The sequence below is a fragment of the Corvus moneduloides genome, chromosome 24 (assembly GCF_009650955.1).
Source record: "Corvus moneduloides isolate bCorMon1 chromosome 24, bCorMon1.pri, whole genome shotgun sequence".
NCBI classification, from domain to species: Eukaryota; Metazoa; Chordata; class Aves; order Passeriformes; family Corvidae; genus Corvus; species Corvus moneduloides.
The window spans coordinates 3,169,068-3,189,397 of record NC_045499.1 but is presented as its reverse complement, the minus strand read 5'-3'; the positions used below and the strand labels follow the sequence as shown (position 1 = coordinate 3,189,397).

General features: G+C 42.5%; 1 protein-coding gene across 2 annotated transcripts; it reads left to right on the top strand.

Annotated features, from left to right (window-relative positions):
- The first annotated feature begins 5,734 nt into the window (after positions 1-5,734).
- On the top strand, positions 5,735-18,414 carry LOC116455271 (bile acid receptor-like). Of its 2 annotated transcripts, none has more exons than XM_032132896.1 (11): positions 5,735-5,902; positions 10,236-10,362; positions 11,515-11,871; positions 12,747-12,887; positions 13,487-13,626; positions 13,716-13,820; positions 13,911-14,010; positions 15,111-15,239; positions 15,505-15,624; positions 16,670-16,783; positions 16,935-18,414. In XM_032132896.1, the coding sequence occupies exons 2-11, from the start codon at positions 10,272-10,274 to the stop codon at positions 17,162-17,164; spliced, it is 1,527 nt and encodes a 508-aa protein (XP_031988787.1). In that variant the 5' UTR covers positions 5,735-5,902; positions 10,236-10,271; the 3' UTR covers positions 17,165-18,414. The 2 variants fall into 2 exon arrangements, with proteins under 2 accessions (XP_031988787.1, XP_031988788.1); XM_032132897.1 differs by lacking the exon at positions 5,735-5,902 and adding an exon at positions 8,849-8,945.
- The last annotated feature ends 1,916 nt before the right edge of the window (positions 18,415-20,330 follow it).

The window sequence follows — 20,330 nt, the reverse complement described above, 5'->3', positions numbered from 1 at the left end:
AATGAGGTTACAAGAGGTTAATGCTTTAATGCTTTTAATAACTCTTAACCACATGGCTGTATTTTGTCAAACAGAACATGGGGTTGTTGTAGGAGGAGAAGTGAAGGCTGGATAGCAGAGTACTGGGACACTCAGAACAACAATGCTGCTGCAGAGTCCAAACTGCTTCCAGGCCATCTTTGGAAAATCAGAAATAGTATTTCTGTGGTAGGATAAATACATAACAGTTCTGAGTACAGCTGAGGAGGTTCTTGCTAACAGTAGGAAAATCACAAGGAAAAGAAATCTAGATGGACCAAAAATGAACAAAGTTGCTCAGGGGACCGGAGCACCTCCACTATGGATACAGGCTGAGGGAGTTGGGGCCGTTCAGCCTGGAGAAGAGAAGGTTGTGTGGAGACCTCAGAGGCCCTTCCAGAATCTGAAGGGGCTGACAAAGAAGCTGGAAGGGACTGTTCATCAGGAACTGGAGTGACAGGACAAGGGGAAATGGATTCAAGCCAAAAGAGCGGAAAATTAGGTTATACATATGGAAGAAATTGTTCCCTGTGAGGGTGGGCAGGCCCTGGCACAGGGTGCTCAGAGCAGCTGTGGCTGCTCCATCCCTGGGAGTGTCCAAGGCCAGGTTAGACGGGGCTTGGAGCAACCTGGGATAGTGGAAGATCCCTGCTCATGGCAGGGGGTGGAACAAGATGGGATTTAAGGTCCCTTCACACCAAACCATTCTGGGATTCTATGAACAGACCGGTATCAAATGGCAACCTCTGTGACAGATTGAGTGACATCTAGATATTGGAAGTAGAGAAGAGAATAAAGGGCAAATTTCTAGGATACTTCTTGGATTTTCAGTAAAATTATATTAATTGTAAGTGTGGTCAGCACAGGTAGAAACATTGTGGCTAAGTGTCTGAAAGCACAAGTCTCCCATAGCGATGCAGCAGGCTCAAGCTTTTTAAAAGTGGAATGCGACAATTCTCATTTCCATTACAAGTCCTTCCTTCAAAACCCAAGTATTTCAGCAGCTACAGCTGTTTAAAAAGCAAACCAGCCCCCTCTCACACCACCCACCCCAACACTTTCTGACTGCTTGCTTTTAAAATCAAGTGATGGTGTTAAGACAACCACCAGCTACTGTCACAATTTCACTGGTATCGCCCTCAACAAAAGTGCAGCACAGAGACTCACGGGCCAGGAGCGCAAATGAATCCTCCTCTTGCACTTCCCAGCCCATACTTCGATGTAGATTAACGTGGCATAAAACAGAGTTGTCTTGTGACAAAAGTTATTACCAAGAAACTCAGTCTTGTTGTTCATCCTAATTATCCTGCTTTGATAAATCTTGAGGAGTCACCCACTGCACCACAGCACTCACATTTATGAGTCTAATATTCTTTCTGCTACTAAAACAAATGTCCTCAAGATGGAATCCAGGCTGGAAAAAAGGAAAAACATTATCATTGATGAATGGATACATCCAGTTAGTTCAGTCTCTCAGCAGCAAGACCACCGCTGATAAAATGCTGAGCAAGGGATTCCACAATAATTATTTTTTAATGCTTAATAAAGAATGTTGAGATCTGCTTTATGGAAATCAGGTCCAGGACTTGTCTTCCCTTTGCTGTACCTGCAAAGTACAGTCACTTCAGTGCCTAAAGTTACAAGTATTCTCTATGAACTACCAACTCTTGAGATTGTAATCAAGTTTAATTGATAGCTTTGCTTTCTTCCACCTTGTGCCTTGCTAGAGCATTTTATTAACAAATCTTGGTCTTCCAGCCAAGGGGAAACAGATTTGGCAGAGGGTACTGAAAGATGGAGGTGTCAGGGTACCCAGGAACTTTGTGAAGGTTGAATGGATGGGCTTATTGTACCTACTCTGCCTTCAGGCACTGCAGATGAAGCTTAAGAGAATGAACAGAAGAAACAGTAACATTTTGTGAGCCCTGCCCTGAGATTTTCAGGTGAGTTTAAGGCAGTTTGGCTCTTGCATTGAAATTTGACATCATCTTTAGTTCTTCAAGATTTGCCTTACAAGCCTGTAAGAAAAGGCAAGGTGAAACTATCCAACAACTTCATGATTAAGAAAAAAATCAGTCTTAAAAAGATCAAAATTGTTTTTCCTGTCTGGTCTGATATTTCATCATTTAATCCCGGAAAAGCATTTAAGAACTTAACAAGAACTTCCATCTTCTGAGTTATTTCTCATCCGATTCTATCATGAGGATTTGTCTGATACATTTGACGCAAAGCAAGGAGTATTTCTATTATCTCACAGTAATGAACACTTCTCTGCAGTGCTAAATGGGAGCTGTTCACTGTGCAAGGTAACACCAACAGGGAAAATCAGTACTCACAAGGCTTTGTGCTGTTTCTCACCCAGGACTGAGAGGTTCATCCACAGCCATGAAGAACAATCCCAACAATGTCAGCATTCCTGAACCTTAAATAAATAAATAATCCAAAAGAGGGGGGGAACAGAAAACTTGCTGTTTTTTCATGAGTTCCTCAACAAACTGGAAAGGAAATCTAAGCTCTTGGAAAACAAAACTTTCGGCATGGATGTGTCTGCCAGTGTATTTTATGCCTCTAAAACATTTTATTTCTCTGACACAAAAATAGGTAAAGATTCAGTTAGATTCTTTTGATACGTGATCTGTATTGTTAATACTCAGCTTTCTTTAATATTACTCAGAACAGTTTACCAACAGGAGAGATTTAATTCTGTAATGAAATAATCTATATTTTAATATAACCTTTAACTCACATAGAACAACAATTACTGTAATTAGCAATTAGTTTTCTGAGGGCTTTATTAGTTTAGTATTTGACTCTTGCTTTCATCATTTAATGATTTACAGTAATGAGCTGGAACATCAGTATTTTGTACTGAAATGGCCAAAATAGTTGTCCAGGCATCTTTGCCCTCGTGTGACAGATCTCAGATGGCTCAGGGAGAAGTTAGCCAAGAGCAATAGACAATGCCATCACTTCTGTTTCAGTTCTACTGAAAAACAACAACAAAGTGACTGCCGTGCCTTGCAGTCAGGGCTCAGTAGCTCTTGGAGGGCTGTTACTTTGCTGAGATTCTGCCCTTTCTTTGAGTTTTGTTTGACAAATGCTTTATAAATGAGCAGAAGAGGTGGTTTATGTTTCATTAATGAGGCTGATAGTGGTTAATTACTGAAGTTACGTAAACAATCCAATACCAGATCAAGCCAAACGGGTCATTTATGTAGAGAAGATGCAGCTGGAGTAGATACGATTTCCTTTAACTATTCGGATACCAAACCAGTCACAGAAATCTGGAATCTCCAGTCCAGATGAACAAAGAATTGTGCTGACCTTGAAAATGGATTCTCTCAGCAGGTATCGATCCAGGGAAGCTCTTCCTTAGTCTCCAGCTCCCTCACCCGTCAAACCCTCAGAGCCAGCTGCCCAATCTCCACGGAGATCTGACTGCCCAGAGCTCCCAGTTTGCACCGGTGGCAGTGAGGCTGCACAAGTGCTGCAGCAGTGTCCAGGTCAGGCTGCTGTCACCAGATCCGCTTGTTTTCTATGCAAAACACGTGTGTCCCTTATTCCCCACTTCAGTGCCACTTCTGGATGTTGGCTCATGCCATGAACTTGTTCAGCTCCTATTTTCAGGCCATATCTATGAGTGACACTTTGTTTACTTAACACTAGTAAAGCAAGCTTGGAGTCTGGGATTATTTCCTTTGCCACCGAAGTGGCTCTGGGCATGTTACTGACCAGAAACTTCATCAGTGTTTTACAAAATTGATGTATGTATAGAACATTAACAGAAAGCAGAGCTGGAAGAGAGCTTAAAAGTCCTTTACAAAAAGTCCTCTTTACAAACCAAAATAACTCAGAGAAAACAATTCTTTAGTTCTATCTGGTTGCCCAAACTGATCTTCAAAACAGTCAGTGGAGAAGATTGTACAAGGAACTCACTCCAGGGCTATTTTTACCACAGTAATTGCTTTCTCTAGTTTGTAATTTAAATCTTCCTTACTCCTAAATAACCTTTCTGGTTTTTGATTATTTACAAGCATGGAAAAGAGTTTATTTTCCTCTTCTTTGCAGCAGTATTTTAGGTGACTCAACTGTGCCCTCAAGTCTCCCATTTTTGTCATGCTAAGCTTTGAATAGGATCACTTTTATATATAGTTATTTCATAAACTTATTTATATACTGATTTTAGAAACTGAATTTACCCTGAATCCAGCAGGCTTTATAAACTGAGTAGAATGGGGATTTGATGCCTTTTAAAAACCTGGGCTTCAGGCTTAAGTTCCCTGGAGTCAACGGGCTCTAAATACCCACATCCTACAGCTAATTTGAGCAGTTTATCAGTAAGGTGGCTTCTATCAGAAAAAAATGCTAAAAATAAAAGTCAGTAGCATTTAAAAGATAACCACAATATTTCACAAACCTCTACTTGTTTTTCCAACTTTCATGAGAAAGGCTGGATGAAAAAGCCAACGGGGTATTGTGAAAGAGGTACTGCTGTTAAAAAAAATATTTGTTTTGTCAATTGTAAAACCTTCAGTTTTACTTTTCAAGTTTTTGGCAACTTGGCAAGTTTCTGTATGAGGCTGTTTTTACCAGAAAGACAAGTGCTCATCATAATTAAGCTTACAACATCATTATCTTTGTCTCTACTGCATAATCACTGCATTCCAGCCCCCCGTCACCACATGTGATCAATGCAGGACATCTGAAATCTTAGAAAACCCCATAATATGCTCAAATAATATTTATCAGTCAATGCTCTTTGTTCTTGAAAGACTTAACCACTCCCCTCCAAAGACAGATTCCTAAATGGCACATGGAAATAAGCAGCCTTAGGGCTGCTCTTCTCTGGAGCACATGGAATATAAACATGTCCCTCCTTTGAAGGGTGGTGTCAGTTTACTGTGTACCCATGAAAACCTACTGTTCCAAAAGACTATTTACGAGTGACTTTGCTGTAAGACACCCAACAGGAAATTATATTTTCCTTTTCCCATCTAATTCCATGCAGTATCCAACAGAACCAGTTTTTCCTGAGGTGAATGGAGAACTGATGTCACACAGAAGGCAGGTGAGCTCCATCTGGAGTGAGGAGATTTGCAGCCTGCTGGGAGCACTGGAACAGCACAATACCTAACGAGAAAATTCCCTATCCAAAAGGTCACATATACCTAGGAAACAATGAACACATCAAATTGCAATACTAATTTATTAGAAGTTATTCATAATGGAAATACTTGGGGTTTTAAGAATGAAATTTTGCTGAGTTAACGGCAACATGAACTTAAGTTCACTGAATATACCAATGAACTTAGTGTGAGCCTGGTGTGTGCTGCATCACCACAGGGATGTCCAGATCAGAACACGGAGGACAAGGTAAGTGTTTGGTGTTTGGAAGCCCTGGCCTAATCCAGCCTTTCCAAATTAAATTATTATGTCACGTAAAAATCTCCAAATAATTCTACTACAATATTTTTACTGCTTGGGAATTGAACATTTTCCATCACCACCCCAGACACGTCAAGGTGAAGCAATCAAAATGGGAGAATTTTGAATTCTAGCAAGAAAGCAGAATCTTTGTGCTGGGCCAGGGAGGACTCTGGGAAGCGGTGACGTGAGGGTCCCCATAGCCTCTGTCCCTGATGACCCAGTTCTGATTTGATTTATGTGGGCTCGCAGCTGCCCTTGCTCCGACCCCAGAGGAGCTGTGTGGGAAGTTCGTGTCTCGGAGCCGCAGCGTTGCTCTGCCGAGTGTCTGGAGCCCGGGGTGTGCACACAAACTGATAAATAGGGAAAGGCCTGCTTTGCTCCAGCTGGAGCAGAGCTGGGACCGGCACTGCAGCCCGACGGACTCTGTGCTGGCAGAGAGGAGCTCCCTGCAACCACCGTGAGTATTTAATTTCCTTCTCTGCATGCTCTGGGGTTATAAATTGGTGCTCAAGCCATACATCAATTTGCCATGTGAAAATATTCCAGGCATTGGGCTTTTTTCTTCTTTACCTCCTTTTTTCCTCTTTTTTTTTAATCATCTGACTAAATGAAAACGGAAGACATGCAGTTTTAAATCTGGTATTCTACAGCCAAGGATCTGTTCCAACAGAACTTCATTTGACACACAGAGTGAGGAAAAACAACTTTTAAATTCAATTATTTGTTTCTCTTCCCAAAAGTGCCCAGAAAGCTTTGAGTTTCAAACAATCTCTAACCTCTTATTTTACAATGTATGCTTTTGAAGTAATTATTCACAGAATAACAATTCCAAAGGAAAATTTCAAGAGAATTGCAACACAGTCCATTGGTGAAATGAGCCAGTTCCTATTACGGTTATTATATGACCTGGAAGGAACACATTTAATAAGAAGAGAAGTGGAATTTCTTCAAAGAACAGCTTTGGGGAGCTTCTTGGCACATTAAAACCAAGAGGAACAGAAAAACCCTTAATGTTGCATGTAAGGTGCATACAGGATCAATCAAGTGATCCTACAATTTCCCCTGCAAAATCATTCTTTAATTAAGCAGTGATTACTGAATTGCTTGAGTGAAATTGAATAGATCAGCTGGCATCACACCTACTTGGTACTGATTATGCTCAGTTCATTTTTTGTTCAGTTTTTGGTTTAAATTTTTGCAAATTAAAAAAAAATAAGCTTTGCCTTCCAGCAGCAAGCAAAGTACAGCGATTAAACCCAAGCCTGAAACGTGCTCTGAGTTCCACTACGTGACTGTTAGTGTGCCCCAAGGTGTGCTAGATGGTGAAGACCTTCAGCTCGAGTTCCTAAAATTCCCTGTAAACAAAAAATTTCCCCATGACTCAACTGTCAAAATATTTACGATAGCAGCTAAAGCACTGTCAGTACTGACCTCTGAAAGGGCTCCCTGTGTCCCTGCTCCATGAAGGATGTTTTGTATCACAATAAATTTGATAAGTTGATGATATGTTGCTTTATGATATGGGGTTTTATAGCAATAAAAATGATAAACCCCACATCTTTCACCATAAATAGCAATAAATAGAGGTACAGTTCAGATTCTAGTCTGAATGTGTACGTTTACGGTTCTACTTTACTTTTATCAATCAATGGCTTTTTTTTCTTTAGTGGATTCCATTTTTGATAAATTGTCAAGTCTTTCAGTTGGGACTAAGAACTAAATTCCTGCATTTGATGGATAACCAAGCCCTTGAATCAACACGTTCTGCTTTATACTGAACGTTTGTAGTTCAGAAGATGAGGGCTGGCAAAACTAAGCCTATAAAAGCACAACATTTTCAAACATGCTTAAGCCACCTTGAGTGTAAGTCACCTCTTCCTCTTCCAAAAAACACCATTCTCCCCACCTGGTCAGGATTTCACTGTCAAAATGCCCAGTGAAAGAAGGAAAAGCAGGAACAGCGTGTGCTTTACGCAGATGACATTTTCTGTCAGCTCAGTGTGCGTGAGTGAGGACTGAAGACTCCCACCCTATGTGTGTTTCTGCTTGGGATTCTACAAAACAAGTAATTTAAAAATTCATCTTTTGTTCCCAGTTATTTCCACTTTTTAGGCTAAAGACCTTTATGCATCCTCTCTGGGAATGTATTTAGATTTTTGCTTCCCTTTAAAGCACTCACGCACAAACGTGTGGTTATATCGGGAACACATGGAAAAGAGAAAAATGGGCACAAACCATTTTGTTTTGGGAATGGCATGGCTGCAACTGCCCCAAACATCTGAACCTGTTGCTCCAATCTTATTTCAACTTTGTCCCAGTTCCTGTTTTAGACATTACACCTGGGCATGTCTGGTACCTTCTGTCAGCAGCTTCACTGTGCTGGGCACGTGCAGAATTCCCTTGGCTGGCACAGGGTTAACGAGCATCTGTGAGGGCTGGGGAAATGTCCCGCAGGTCACGGCTCAGTCCCGTGAGGGGTTTGGGATGGCTACAGAACCTTGGGGAGAGCAGCACATGGATCACGGAATCCCAGGGACTGCTGCAGTTTGGAGGAGGCCTCCCTGCTGCTGCCTCACTCACCAGGGGTGAGGCAAAGGTTGGAACACACAACTCTCACAGTCACTCATAAATAATCAAAACTTGCCTGGCCTAGGAAATGAAGTTCCTTCCTTACATATCTTATTCTATTCTTTCTTTTTTTTTTCTTTTTTGCTTTAAAGAGCCCAATGCTTTGTTTTATCAGAAGAACAAGCTTGCCAACACTAAATTCTCAATTGTCAGAAAATGAAACTCTTAATGTTCATGCATAAGTCTAATTCAAAGACAGTAGAGCATTCCTCAGGTAACCGTTGGATTTACTATTCACACTGTTCTAACATCCTCTTAATTTAAGATTTCAGTTTACAAAGTCTCAGTCTAAGCTGGAAATTTTGTAGTTGCACCTAGTTACTGTTATTGGCCATAAAAATCGGTAAGAAGGGCTAAATGCTTTCTCATACAATATCTAAGCTGAGGAAACTTTGCCTAAGGAAAATCTGCTTCCAAGATTTAGAATGTTTAAGCAATCGACCGCCTTACATTTGGTACTTCATACTCCCAATATACTGTTTTTATTAGACTGGATCAGTGTATCTTTTTTTTAATCTACTACTAATTATGGTTTTTATTTAAAGAATCCCCTGGAATTCAGAAACACATTTCTTCAGCAAACACACATTTTTGGGAAAAAATGTAGACTTTGCCCAGGCCAAATTGATCTAACTGATAAGACCTCATGATTCAGTGACTCATTTTTCTCTCAAACAAATATTTACTAGCAGAGATAACAAACCCCCAGCATTCCAGCCTCACTGCATCCTTTCACCTTCTGCTGACAACATGAAGCGAAAGTGGTCAGCCCCAAAACTCTGTCCAGTTTGGGGGAAGAGATGTGTGGTTTTTTTCCGATCAGGACTTCAGATTCCCTGGGGTGATCCATTCATTGTCTCAGCTGCAGCAAGGTACAGGTATAGCACAAACCCCACCTTTTGAGTCCTTCAGGGAAGATCTTTAAACCCAGCTTGCTGTAAATTCTGCAGAGAATCCCATTGCAGAATACCAGTTGGAATTGCTGTATTTTCCAAACACTTCCATGCCTTTTTCATCTTTTCTATCCTTCCTGTCTGCTCAGGGAAAGCCTGTGAGTGGTTCCTGGGCAAATTGTCTCTTACAGCCCTTTGGCTCAGCAGAAGTTGAACCTATGGCCACATCCCACACATGCAGAGGGGCAAGGGGGCAAGGAAAATATTCCTACTTATTCCTCTAATGGCTACTCTGTTACTTCTCAATTCTAAGCAATACCAGAGGTTTGCTGTAGGTATGTAAACTCAAACCCAGCTTGTGCCACTGTCCATACTGACTTTTTTTTTCCTAAAACTCTTTTAAGAGATTTTAGAGCACACATTTTCAGAACCTCTCTCTAAATTTGAATTTATAATTCAAACTACTGAAAAATGAGGTAAGTTTTGAACTCCAAGCACAGCAGCTCTTCTCACTGTGTCACTGTGAGCTCTCAGTGCACTTTGTTACTGGGAATGTCAACAAATCCAGCCAGGAGTCCAGGCTCCTTCAAAGACCAAGGGACAGTGAAAGGCTCTTTAGAGACAGCACATCCTATAGGAAATCGGTATTTTTGGTCTTTACTGCATACTTTACACCGTTAAAGGAACACAGGAAGTGTAATTCAGGCAGTACTTAAGCAAGGCAAAGTTGACTTTTACTGCATAAATGAGTACTTAAATGACAAAGAACAGATATTCCATGTTGGCCTTTCCATGCTATTTTCCTTGCTTCAACTCTGCATAAAAAGTGAATGAAATAAACTCATTAAAAGCCCATCTTTGTGCACAAACAGAACAGTCTCACATGCACACTAGAGCAAATGCTCTAATTCGTGCTCAAAGCAAGTTTATTCTATCCAGTGAAGCTCCTTTTAACCTTCCCTGAACTAGAGAATTTACCAGTGATTAGTCCAATTCCCCCACATGGTTTTGTGTAAAACTCAGAGCAAAACATTTCTAATTATAACTTGGAAATTTAGGAAAGAGTTTTACCCTGAACCTGTAATATCAGGACACTCAAACATTTTGTAGCCTTGCTGAGGGTGCTATGTGACTTCACACAGACATCTGATTTTCTTATGATCTGAAAACTCTCCCATATTCTGGAGTTTTCTGGTTTGAGCTCTGTGTCTAACCCTACCCAATAATTCTTTCCCATGGGATGTTTCTCTTCCTTTCCCCTTCCTCCAGGCTGCCATTTAAAGGCTGATCCCCCCAGTAGAGTGAATGAAGCAGTGCAGCTGGGAGCAGAACATGGCCAACACATTTGTCACCATCCCTGACGGGTACGGCCTTCCCGAGCCCATCCAGTACTACGGTGAGTAAAGCAAGTTTTGTACTCTGGAAATACGGGAAAATGAACACCTGTGGGAATTTTTTTTTTCCTTCATTTTAATTGATCTTTAAAGCACTTGAAAGCTCTTACCAAGCTCGCACTGAAAGTGTATTGAAATCTATTACTGTGTGCTCATACAGACTTTTGAGCACAATGTGATTATTTTGACTGAGCATTCCATATAAACATTCCCAGTGCTGTCTCCCTTTGACTTGCATGGAGAAGACACAGGTTTTATTACAGTATTCCAGGTGCATTATAAATAGATAATGCCTGTTCTATATCTTATGTAACTATAATTGCAATAACTAATTTGATTCTGGAAGACTAAAGGCAGGACCCAAAGCCCACTAAAAGGAAAAAAACTCCAAACTGTTTTTAAAAACCTTTCCAATTTGTTTTTATAGAGATTTTAATAATCCCAAAGGAAGAATGAAACATGGTGCATGTGGCACAGGCTTTCTTTGGTATAGCTGTGTGTATTTAAGGGAGGCTGGATAAAATTAAAACTCAACAGACAGGCAGGAAGAAATTCTCTTTGTAATTCTGTACCTACATTTTACTAAACTAAAATCTCATAACTATAAAGACACATGTGTGGGAAAATACTAAATAAAACAAGTCTCTGCTTTTTACTCCTCTGAAGTTCAACTTTAAGACTCCTGTCACAGTAATTTTCAGTACTCTCTACTATCTACACCATTTTTCTCAGACCCCATTTTCAAAATAGTGCCTGAGATATCTATCAGTAACAAACACTTCACTCATTAAAAAATTCACTTATGGAAGATATTTGACTGTAGTGTGGAAGACTAATAAAAACAACCCTCAAGAGTAAGATCTGAAGGCTGCTGTGCCATCAGATGACAAGTGATATTTAATTATCTACTAACACTAATCCAGTGGCACCCACATGATATTGCTCAAGCCGTTACTGAGCCATTTTTGCTACATTTAAGATTTCACTTAAGAACATTACAGGTGGCACATTTAAATAGAATGTGTCAGATTTCCCTTCTGAAAATGTGTTCCTCTAATATTTATGTTACTAAAGCTACAAAACATTTTTAAACTTTGGAGCAGCCAGAGATATTCTCCAGGCTTTTATTCCACTTTCGATTTCCCCCGTCACAGATGTTTTACCAGAGCACATCAACTACCAGCTGCAGGACCCGGATTTCCAGGCTGCCCCTTACTGCCAGTACTCAGCAGTCCCAGTTCCAGCCCTGCAGTCCCAGCCTGCCCCATCCCCATACGGCTCCTACAGCCTGGATCCCCCGTACCCTGACGGGCCCTGTGTCGGCAGCAGCTGCGAGCTCAGCAAAGGCCCCTTCCTGGCTCCCCACGTGGAGGATGGGGGGTACCAGGGGCTAAAGAGGCCCAGGTTAAACCACTCGGTGAGGCTGAAGGGACAGGAGGAGCTGTGTGTGGTGTGTGGGGACAAGGCTTCGGGGTACCACTACAACGCACTGACCTGCGAGGGCTGCAAAGGTGAGCAAGGACACAGGGCCTCAGCGCAACCTTCCACAGCTGGGATTGGGGCAAACAGATTTGGCTGGGTTTTGTGCTGGTGTTTCTACAGTGGCTTTTAATTTATCTAATGAACCCCTTATCTAACATGCTTACTCCAGATTCACATTTTTATAACATTCTTTGAAGGAATATTTTCACAGTCTGTATTTAATATGAGAACTTTAAGCATCTCATTTTTGCATTGATGACTGGCTAGAACAGTGTCAGTGTAAGCAGGCGCTGGTTTTCTCATGAACATTTCTTAGAGATTTACTCCAGTATTATTAATTTTACTTATTATTAAAATCGAATAAAAGCAAGTAGTAATTACTTGCTAATTATATTTTAACTTGTTTGTATGGGAGCTGTCTCATAAGGGGCAGCTCTGATCTTTGCTCTCTGTGACCAGGCACAAGACTCAAGGGAGCAGCCAGAGCTGTGTCAGGGAGGTTTAGGTTGGGTATCAGGGAAAGGTTCTTCCCCCAGAGGGTGCTGGGCACTGACCAGGCTCCCCAGGGAATGGGCACAGCCCCAGGGCTGCCAGAGCTCCAGGAGCGTTTGGACAACACTCTCAGGGATGCACAGGGTGGGATTGTTGGGGTGTCTGTGCAGGGCCAGGGGTTGGACTGGATGATCTTTGTGGGTCCCTTCCAGCTCTGCATATTCTATGTAGGGAAAACATCAGTTAATATCAGTCAGAAAGAACTGGACATAACTATATTTTTAAAAAGCAAATATAAAATCGAGGTTATGTTTCCATTTAAAAAACCCAACCAAACCCGGAGATGCTTTTAACTCATTCTGAGATAAACCTGCTTAGATTGCTTCAGCCATAACCTGGGCCTTGTTCCCAGGCTTCTTCCGGCGCAGCATAACCAAGAACGCTGTGTACCGCTGCAAGAGCGGGGGGCACTGCGAGATGGACATGTACATGAGGAGGAAGTGCCAGGAGTGCCGCCTCAAGAAGTGCAAAGCTGTGGGAATGCTGGCAGAATGTAAGTGCTCCTTCTTGCTGGATTCTTTACTAATCACCGCGGATAAAACCTTTTCCAAAGTCAATCCCTTCCCAGTGATACTGGTCTAAACTTCATTTGGCTGTAGGAAAATTAACTTTAGAGACTGTGGCACCTGTAGCATCTTGGTGTGCAGAAGCCAGCAATGCTTGGGAAGTATCCCCTCACCTTAAGAGAACTGTTGTTCAAAGACAGTACAAGAAAAAAAAAAGAAAGTACTAACAAGAGAAGATAAATATCCTGAGTCTTGTCAGGACAGCAGTGAGCAGATCAGATGAGCTTTAGGGTTTGGGGGAAAAAATTAAATAAAAATGGCATGATGGGCTTTGATGAAAAATTCTGATGCCTGTTCGTCACAGAGCCACAAGGACAAAGATGACTACAGACCCTCAGGCCTTTGGTGGCTACTGAACATCAGCTCACCTGATAAGTAACACATGGCCACATTCTCTAGGAAACATAGTTCATTATAGTTGACAGCTTCTGTGATGCAAGACTGGTGTTATCTCTAACAAAAGTGATGATTTCAAACTGTAATTAATTGAAAATGCAAGCACTGATGGCCACTTCACACCTCACAGGTTTGCTCACTGAAGTCCAGTGTAAGTCAAAGCGACTCAGGAAGAATTTCAAGCAGAAGAGCAGTTTCCTTTGCAACATAAAGCTGGAAGATGAGGGACTGAATAGTAAGCAAGTATCATCTACAACAAGATCTGGAAAAGTGGGATATTTTTCTATTTAAAATATCTCTTTTTATCACTTATTCTTACCCCAAGTCAATGCCACTTGATTGGTTTATTTTTTTAACAGATCCCAGAGAAGATGGAACTTACTCCAGGAGAACATCAGCTTCTTGACCACATTGTAGCAGCACACCAAAAATACACAATACCCCTTGAGGAAGCCAAGAAGTTTGTAGGTATCCAGCACACTCAGCCTGCATTGCTAAGTTATTGTTGTCGTGTATTTTGGCTGTATCCAATGTCCAAATACCCTTTCATGCAGCTACAGGAAACAGCAAGTCCTGAGGAAAGTTTTCTCCGTCTGTCTGAGACAGCCGTTGTCCATGTCCAAGTGTTGGTGGATTTCACAAAAAGACTCCCAGGTAAGTTTCTTCCTTTGGGGAATGTTACAGGAATCAAACCAAACTGATGGCATGAACCCGAGAAAAATACAAGCTTAAAGAAAAGGCTTTAAACTGATTATTTGTACTTCTCACTTGCCACTTATGTGTCATGAGGACAACCTAGAGGTTTTCAGTTCAAAACTTTGCTATAATTAGATTTCTTCTCCATTTCTGCCATGGACTAGAGACATTTTCTGGAAGCACGTGGACCTCAAAATACCACCTTGAGGGAATTACTATCTCACCACATTCTCTGAAATCCAGTTGAGTTTGCAATTTATCATAATCATCAAAGGAAAAAACAGATGTTCCTTCAAAGGAAAAGGCAGCAGAGAAGGGACTTAGCAGGTGTTCTTATTCATACTTTCCTTTCACAAAGGACAAAGGAACATGCAATTAAATTCACTGCATTTCAATGTAAAGTTGACAAAGCAACATTTAATAGGGAGGGTGATAATTTTTCTTTGTAAAATTCACTGACAAAGGTCAATCACCATATCTAAAGCAGGTATTTGATGTAATTTAGCATCTCTGTGGGACAGAGCTGAAGGAAGGGCTGTCTGTTTTCTTGTGTTACGTATCCTGCTTTGATCAAGTTTAAGAAAAAATCACTAAAGTTCCTTTGCTCTTGAATTATAAGTGCAGACAATGAACTCGTCAAAAGATTAACAGGACTTCTAAAAAGAAAATAATATAACAATGAATGAAGGGGAGTATCCACAGTCACTAAACAATGTAGCAGATTTATCAGGTATTAGCCCATGTGATAATTATCAGATATGAGGAAGAAGGTTTTGATAACATCTTGCTTAGTCCCAAAATTTTTACGTGTATCTTCCTGTGACTCTTTTAACACTGAAAACTGCCCCCTCCCTTTTTTTTCCTTTTTAATTGTCTAGCCTGCAAATTAGCAGGAAAGATCCCAAGTCTTTGGCACATGCTTCATTTAACTATGGCTGCTCCTTTCCAGTAAAGGCATTTATTAAAAAAAAAAAAAAAATCATTTTTTTCACATCATGTTGGGGGCTTAAAGGCAGCCCCAGCCTTCCTTGATACTGAACATGCACCTTTCTCTGCAGGGTTTGAGAGTTTAGCCAGTGAGGACCAGATTGCTCTGCTGAAAGGGTCCACAGTGGAGGCAATGTTCTTGAGATCAGCCCAAATTTACAACCAAAGAATGAGCGAGTGCCAGCCATCCACCAGTGAAAGTACGTTTCAAATACCTGATTTGCATCACCGTGGGGTGGGTGGAAAATAATCAGCTATATTAATTACATATTATATATTGTGTCAAATTTAACACAAGAGACTTTGACCAACAAAAACGCAACCAAAGAACCTGGAGCCAGATGCCAAAAAGGATTTTATACCTGCACGGATCTGGAAAAAATTAATGCATTTTCAGCAATGATACAGACAAATATTTAAGATCACTTTAAGCCTGACTGGGAACTGTCATGTGCCTTGTTCCAGGTCATGTAAGACTTTCTGATCACGGGACAAGTTGTCATGTTCAAAACCTTGATAAAAACAATATTTATTCCATGGAAATGTGTCATAATGAAGAGAGGCCAACTTCTACTACTACCACAGGTAACAGAGGTCTCAGAATCTAAATACTGTCAATGCTTGGATTTACTAGCCCTATTTTTGATTACACCGAGATACACTGTCCCTAAGGCCACTGCTCCAGCTCCTTTCCTCTCCTCTCCCTTTCCTTCTCCTCTCCCTCGAGCTGCTCTGGTATTACATCCTCAGGTATTACACACTGGCATTGCATCTTCATGGCAGGTAGAGGTGTGTTCATGTTTGCTTATATCCCACTATACAGCCTTGAGTTACATTCAAAGCTCCACAGTACAACTGCAATACAACTTTTGTTATTATTTTAGCAATTAACATTGTTTCCACAAAGTTTGTTAACTATTTCATGCAATGGAACAGCCCCGAGCCTTAAAAGATTCACTGAATCACTGAATTACAGAATGATAGAACCAGTGAGGTTAGAAGGGACCACAGTGGGTCACCTCGTCCCACCTCCCTGCTCCAGCAGGGTCATCCCAGAGCACATGGCACAGGATTATATCCAGATGGGTCTGGAATATCTCCAATGAGGGAGACTCCACACCCTCTCTGGGCAATCTGTTGCCTCACAGGAAAGAAGTTCTTTCTCATGTTCAGGTGGAGCTTCCTGTGTATCGGTTCCTGCCCGTTCCTCTGGTGCCATTGCTGGGCCCCGGAGCAGAGCCCGGGCCCTGCTGAGACAGGGACACCCAGGGCTGAGGGACCCTCTCAGCCCCAGCTCCCTCAGCCTTTCACAGAATCATAGAATGGCTTAGCTTGGAAAAGACCTCTAAGACCATGGAGTCCAACCATTCACCATTTCCTTGTAAGAGAGATGCCCCAGTCCCCTCATGACCTCCACAGCCTTGCCTGGACCTGCTCCAGGAGCTCCATGTCCCTTGCCCTGGGGAGCCCAGAACCGGACACAGTGGTCCAGATGGATCCAGGGAGGGTCACCTTGCATCCTTCAGGCAAAGATGATTTGCAACTGTTTCTGCACTGAGATAACATCCTCATTATTCTGCACTTTTTTTTTTTTTTAAACAAAAAAATGTTGGGTTTTTCCATTTTCAAGGCATAACTGAGGAGTTCATCACCGCCCTGTTCTGCTTCTACAGAACCATGGGAGAACTCAAAGTGACCGAGACCGAATACGCTCTGCTCGTAGCAACAACAGTGTTCTTTTCAGGTAAGCTGGGAAGGTGACAACGAGCTGTCACTTGCCCCGCGGGAGCTCCCATTTGTCCCCTCAGGCGCGGCGGCGCCGACCAGACCCTGAGGGGCGGCGGCGCCCGGAGGATCCCGCTCACCGCGCTCTCCGTGCCGCCGCTCTCCCGCAGACCGCCCGCTGCTGAGGGACAAGCGCCATGTGGAGGAGCTGCAGGAGCCGCTGCTGGGGATCCTGTACAAGCACTCGAAGCTGCAGCACCCGCGGGACCCGCAGCGCTTCGCGCGGCTGCTGGGACGCCTCACGGAGCTGCGCTCGCTCCGCCACGCCCACGCGGGGGCGCTGCGCGCGCGGGACCCGCGCCTGGCCGCGCCGCTGCGCGACCTCTGGGATCTCCACTAGGCGGCGCCAACGCCGCCGGCCCGCGCGCCCCTTCCCGCCTCGGGTGCGCGCCGTCGTTTCCCGCCCTTTTCGCCCTCGCTCAGCGGGCGCCGTGAGGTGCCGGTGCCGGTGGTGGCGGCGACGTCGGTGTCGGTGCAAATGTTGGTGTCGGTGCCAGTGTCGGTGCTGGTGCCGGTGCTGGTATCGGTTTGGGCGCCGCTCTCAGTGCCGGTGTCAGTGCTGGTGTTGGTGCCGGTTGTCGCTGCTGGTGTCGGTGTCGCTACCAGTGTTGGTGTTGCTACCAGTATTGGTGCCGGTGTCGGTTTCGCTGCTGGTATCGGTACCGGCGGCGATGTCGGTGTCGGTGTCACCACTTTTCTTCGGGCCCATGGAGACAGAAAAGCCGTTCAAACCGCTCTTGCCGCCGTGCCTGAGCTCCGGGCAGGGCCCGCGGCCAAACCCCGGCGAGCGCTCGGGCCGCGGGGCTGTGCCGGGCAAATGGTGCCACCGGCCGGCCCGGCTGAGCTGCGAGCGGGCGGGGGGACAGCCCTTCCAGGGACACCCTGCTGAGAGCCCCCGGGCGGAGTCCTGACCTGAGCACACACATTCTGCCCTGTCCCGGTGAGTGTCCAAGGCCAGGACTTGGAGCAAGCTGGGATAGTGGAAGGTGTCCCTGCCCATGGCAGGAAGTGGAACTGGATGACCTTCAAGGTCCTTTCCAAACCAAAACCATTCCATGGTTCTGTGTATGTGTGAAATTCGCTGAACTCATTTCTCTGCCGACTGCCAAGATTGGTGCTGGAGGGAACATCTTCCACTTTAATTTCAAAGATTTCTGCTGTTATTCTCTATCAAGACTGAAGGAAATCATCTTCTCGATCATCTGCTCTGTGTTGTAACTGCACATCACCAATGGTAAATCCCCGTTTGATGTGGGTGATTCAGCAGTGAGCAGTGCCCCACTTGGATGCTGGCACCGGCTTTGAAGTCCTGCTTACACCAGACCAAATGTGCAGTGAAAATGTTCTGTCACCACACAGAGTTATGTGAATTTAAAAAATTACTGTTTCTTGTTGAGGCTCCGTACAGAATATGTTTAGATTGAAATGTGGTGTTCTGACAGGAGATGAGTTACACTATGTTATTTTTTGTGACTTGAAAATATTGTAAAACGGCATTTTCATACTAAAACATAATTAGATGTGGTGTTTAGAACTACCCATGGAGTAAAGAAAAAAATAAATATCAACTACTGGACTTCAAAGAAACCATTTTGCCTCCTGAATCCTTTATTGTGCACCTGTGCACAGACAGGCAGTAGCTGATGAGTTCTCATCATCAAAACCTCGTACTCTGGCCATAGTCTATGAAGCAAACTGCAAAACACCAGTGGTTTGAAAAGCAACTGTGAAGTATGAAGCGAGTTACAAAGCCATTACCAATTTTGGTAATTTTGAAAATTGCAGGCAGTTGATTTATTGATTAAAAATAGTATTCTCACATTAGCGGTAATTTTTGTTTCTTCTGGATTTTATAATCCTTCTTTACAAATCTACCCATAGGAAACTAACTGAAGTTTGTGCAGGAGTTTAACAAATGCCCAGACGATGATTTGAATTTGCCATTTTGTCCCCGTACTGTGGCAAAATCACTGATTCAGGTAAAACTAAAATAAATTTTACCTTGCACATTCTTTAAAATTGTTTATAATTGTCGAGTTTTAATATTCATGAGTAGTCCAACAGTTTTATAGCTATAAGTGTTAAATACAGTTGCACTGTTAGTTTTTTTTAAAAAATACATTGATCAAAATCTCTTCGTAGTTCAGATATGATTTCACAGCAAGTAAAACTTTGCTCTGAAGCAGATGAAGAAGTCAGTTACGCATCAACTCTGCTTGTCTAAATTCTTAGGGCCTCTTAATTTGTCCACAAACAGTGCCTAAAGCATTATTCAGTGGATATTTCAAGGCTAAATAAGTAGTCAAAGGGGAATAGTAATTTTCTGCTTCCTGTTTACAGCTGAATCACTTAGAGGAGATATTTGTGATTCAGGGAACATGCTTAGAGACAAACCTTTAAAAATGATGGTGATTCCAAGTTTGTTAGTTGTGGGGTTTTTTATTTTCTTTTTTTTTTTTTTTCTTTTTCTTTTTAAGTGCCTGGGAAGTCTCTAAGTTTTAATCAGAGTAAGATTTAGGCACTTAAATATCTTTGTGAAACTGGTGCTGAATAGTCTGATGAAAGGTAGAAGGATTGAAGTCAAAGTATTCTTTGGAAAAATGAAATAGATTATCCCAATTGCACTGTCCGGCTTTATTTTATTTATAAACAATGAACTTAGTGGAGCAGTTTCCTCAAGAATTTGACTCTTCTCACAGTGTCTTCACCAAGACACTGTGAGAAGTGTTTTTCTGCTTCAGTACAACTCAGCAAAGCTAATTTTTTTCAGTAGCTTCTGTGCTTCCCAGATACAAAATGCTGTTTGCTGCCACAAAATGGAACTAATTTCTTGCCATTCTCCTACTGATTTTCATATGCCTGAGGACTAAACTTCGTTTAATCCTGGCAGCTCTTAAAGTCCAGTAAGGACTGCAGTAATACCATGATGCAGCCAAAACAGGGGGAGTGTTAGGGGACATCACACCTAAACCAAGGTGCTGCCCTCACCTGCCCAGAGCACTGACCCAGCACTGCCTGTACAACGCTCCCAGGATGCTGATTTTGGTGGAGTGCAGTTATCCACATCTTTAAGACCTGAAGACAGTGGGGGATTTTTCACTTGTGTTTATCTCCCACTTGTCCTGCAGTGTCCTTTCATGCAGACACAGTGGGTGCACAAAGATAAACTTCAGTTCCTAATCGTGTACATAAGCTTGTGTCACCCTCTGTGGAAAATAATTTACTCTTGTGATGTTTCTAAGAGATAAATAAATATTTATAACATTATTAATTAAACAGCATTTGAGATTAAATTGTGGAACTTGTTTAAATAGAGTATAGAAACAATGAATGAATTGTACTCAAACCTCTACAAAGAGACAGAGAAGATCAAGCAGTGGAATATGACTGTGGAATCAGAACTAAACCAGAAAGAAACTGCAGGAAATAGAAAGGTTATTGAAGCACAGCATAAAGCCATTCAAGAATGTCAGGCCAGTATTGTACAATATACATTGAATAGATGA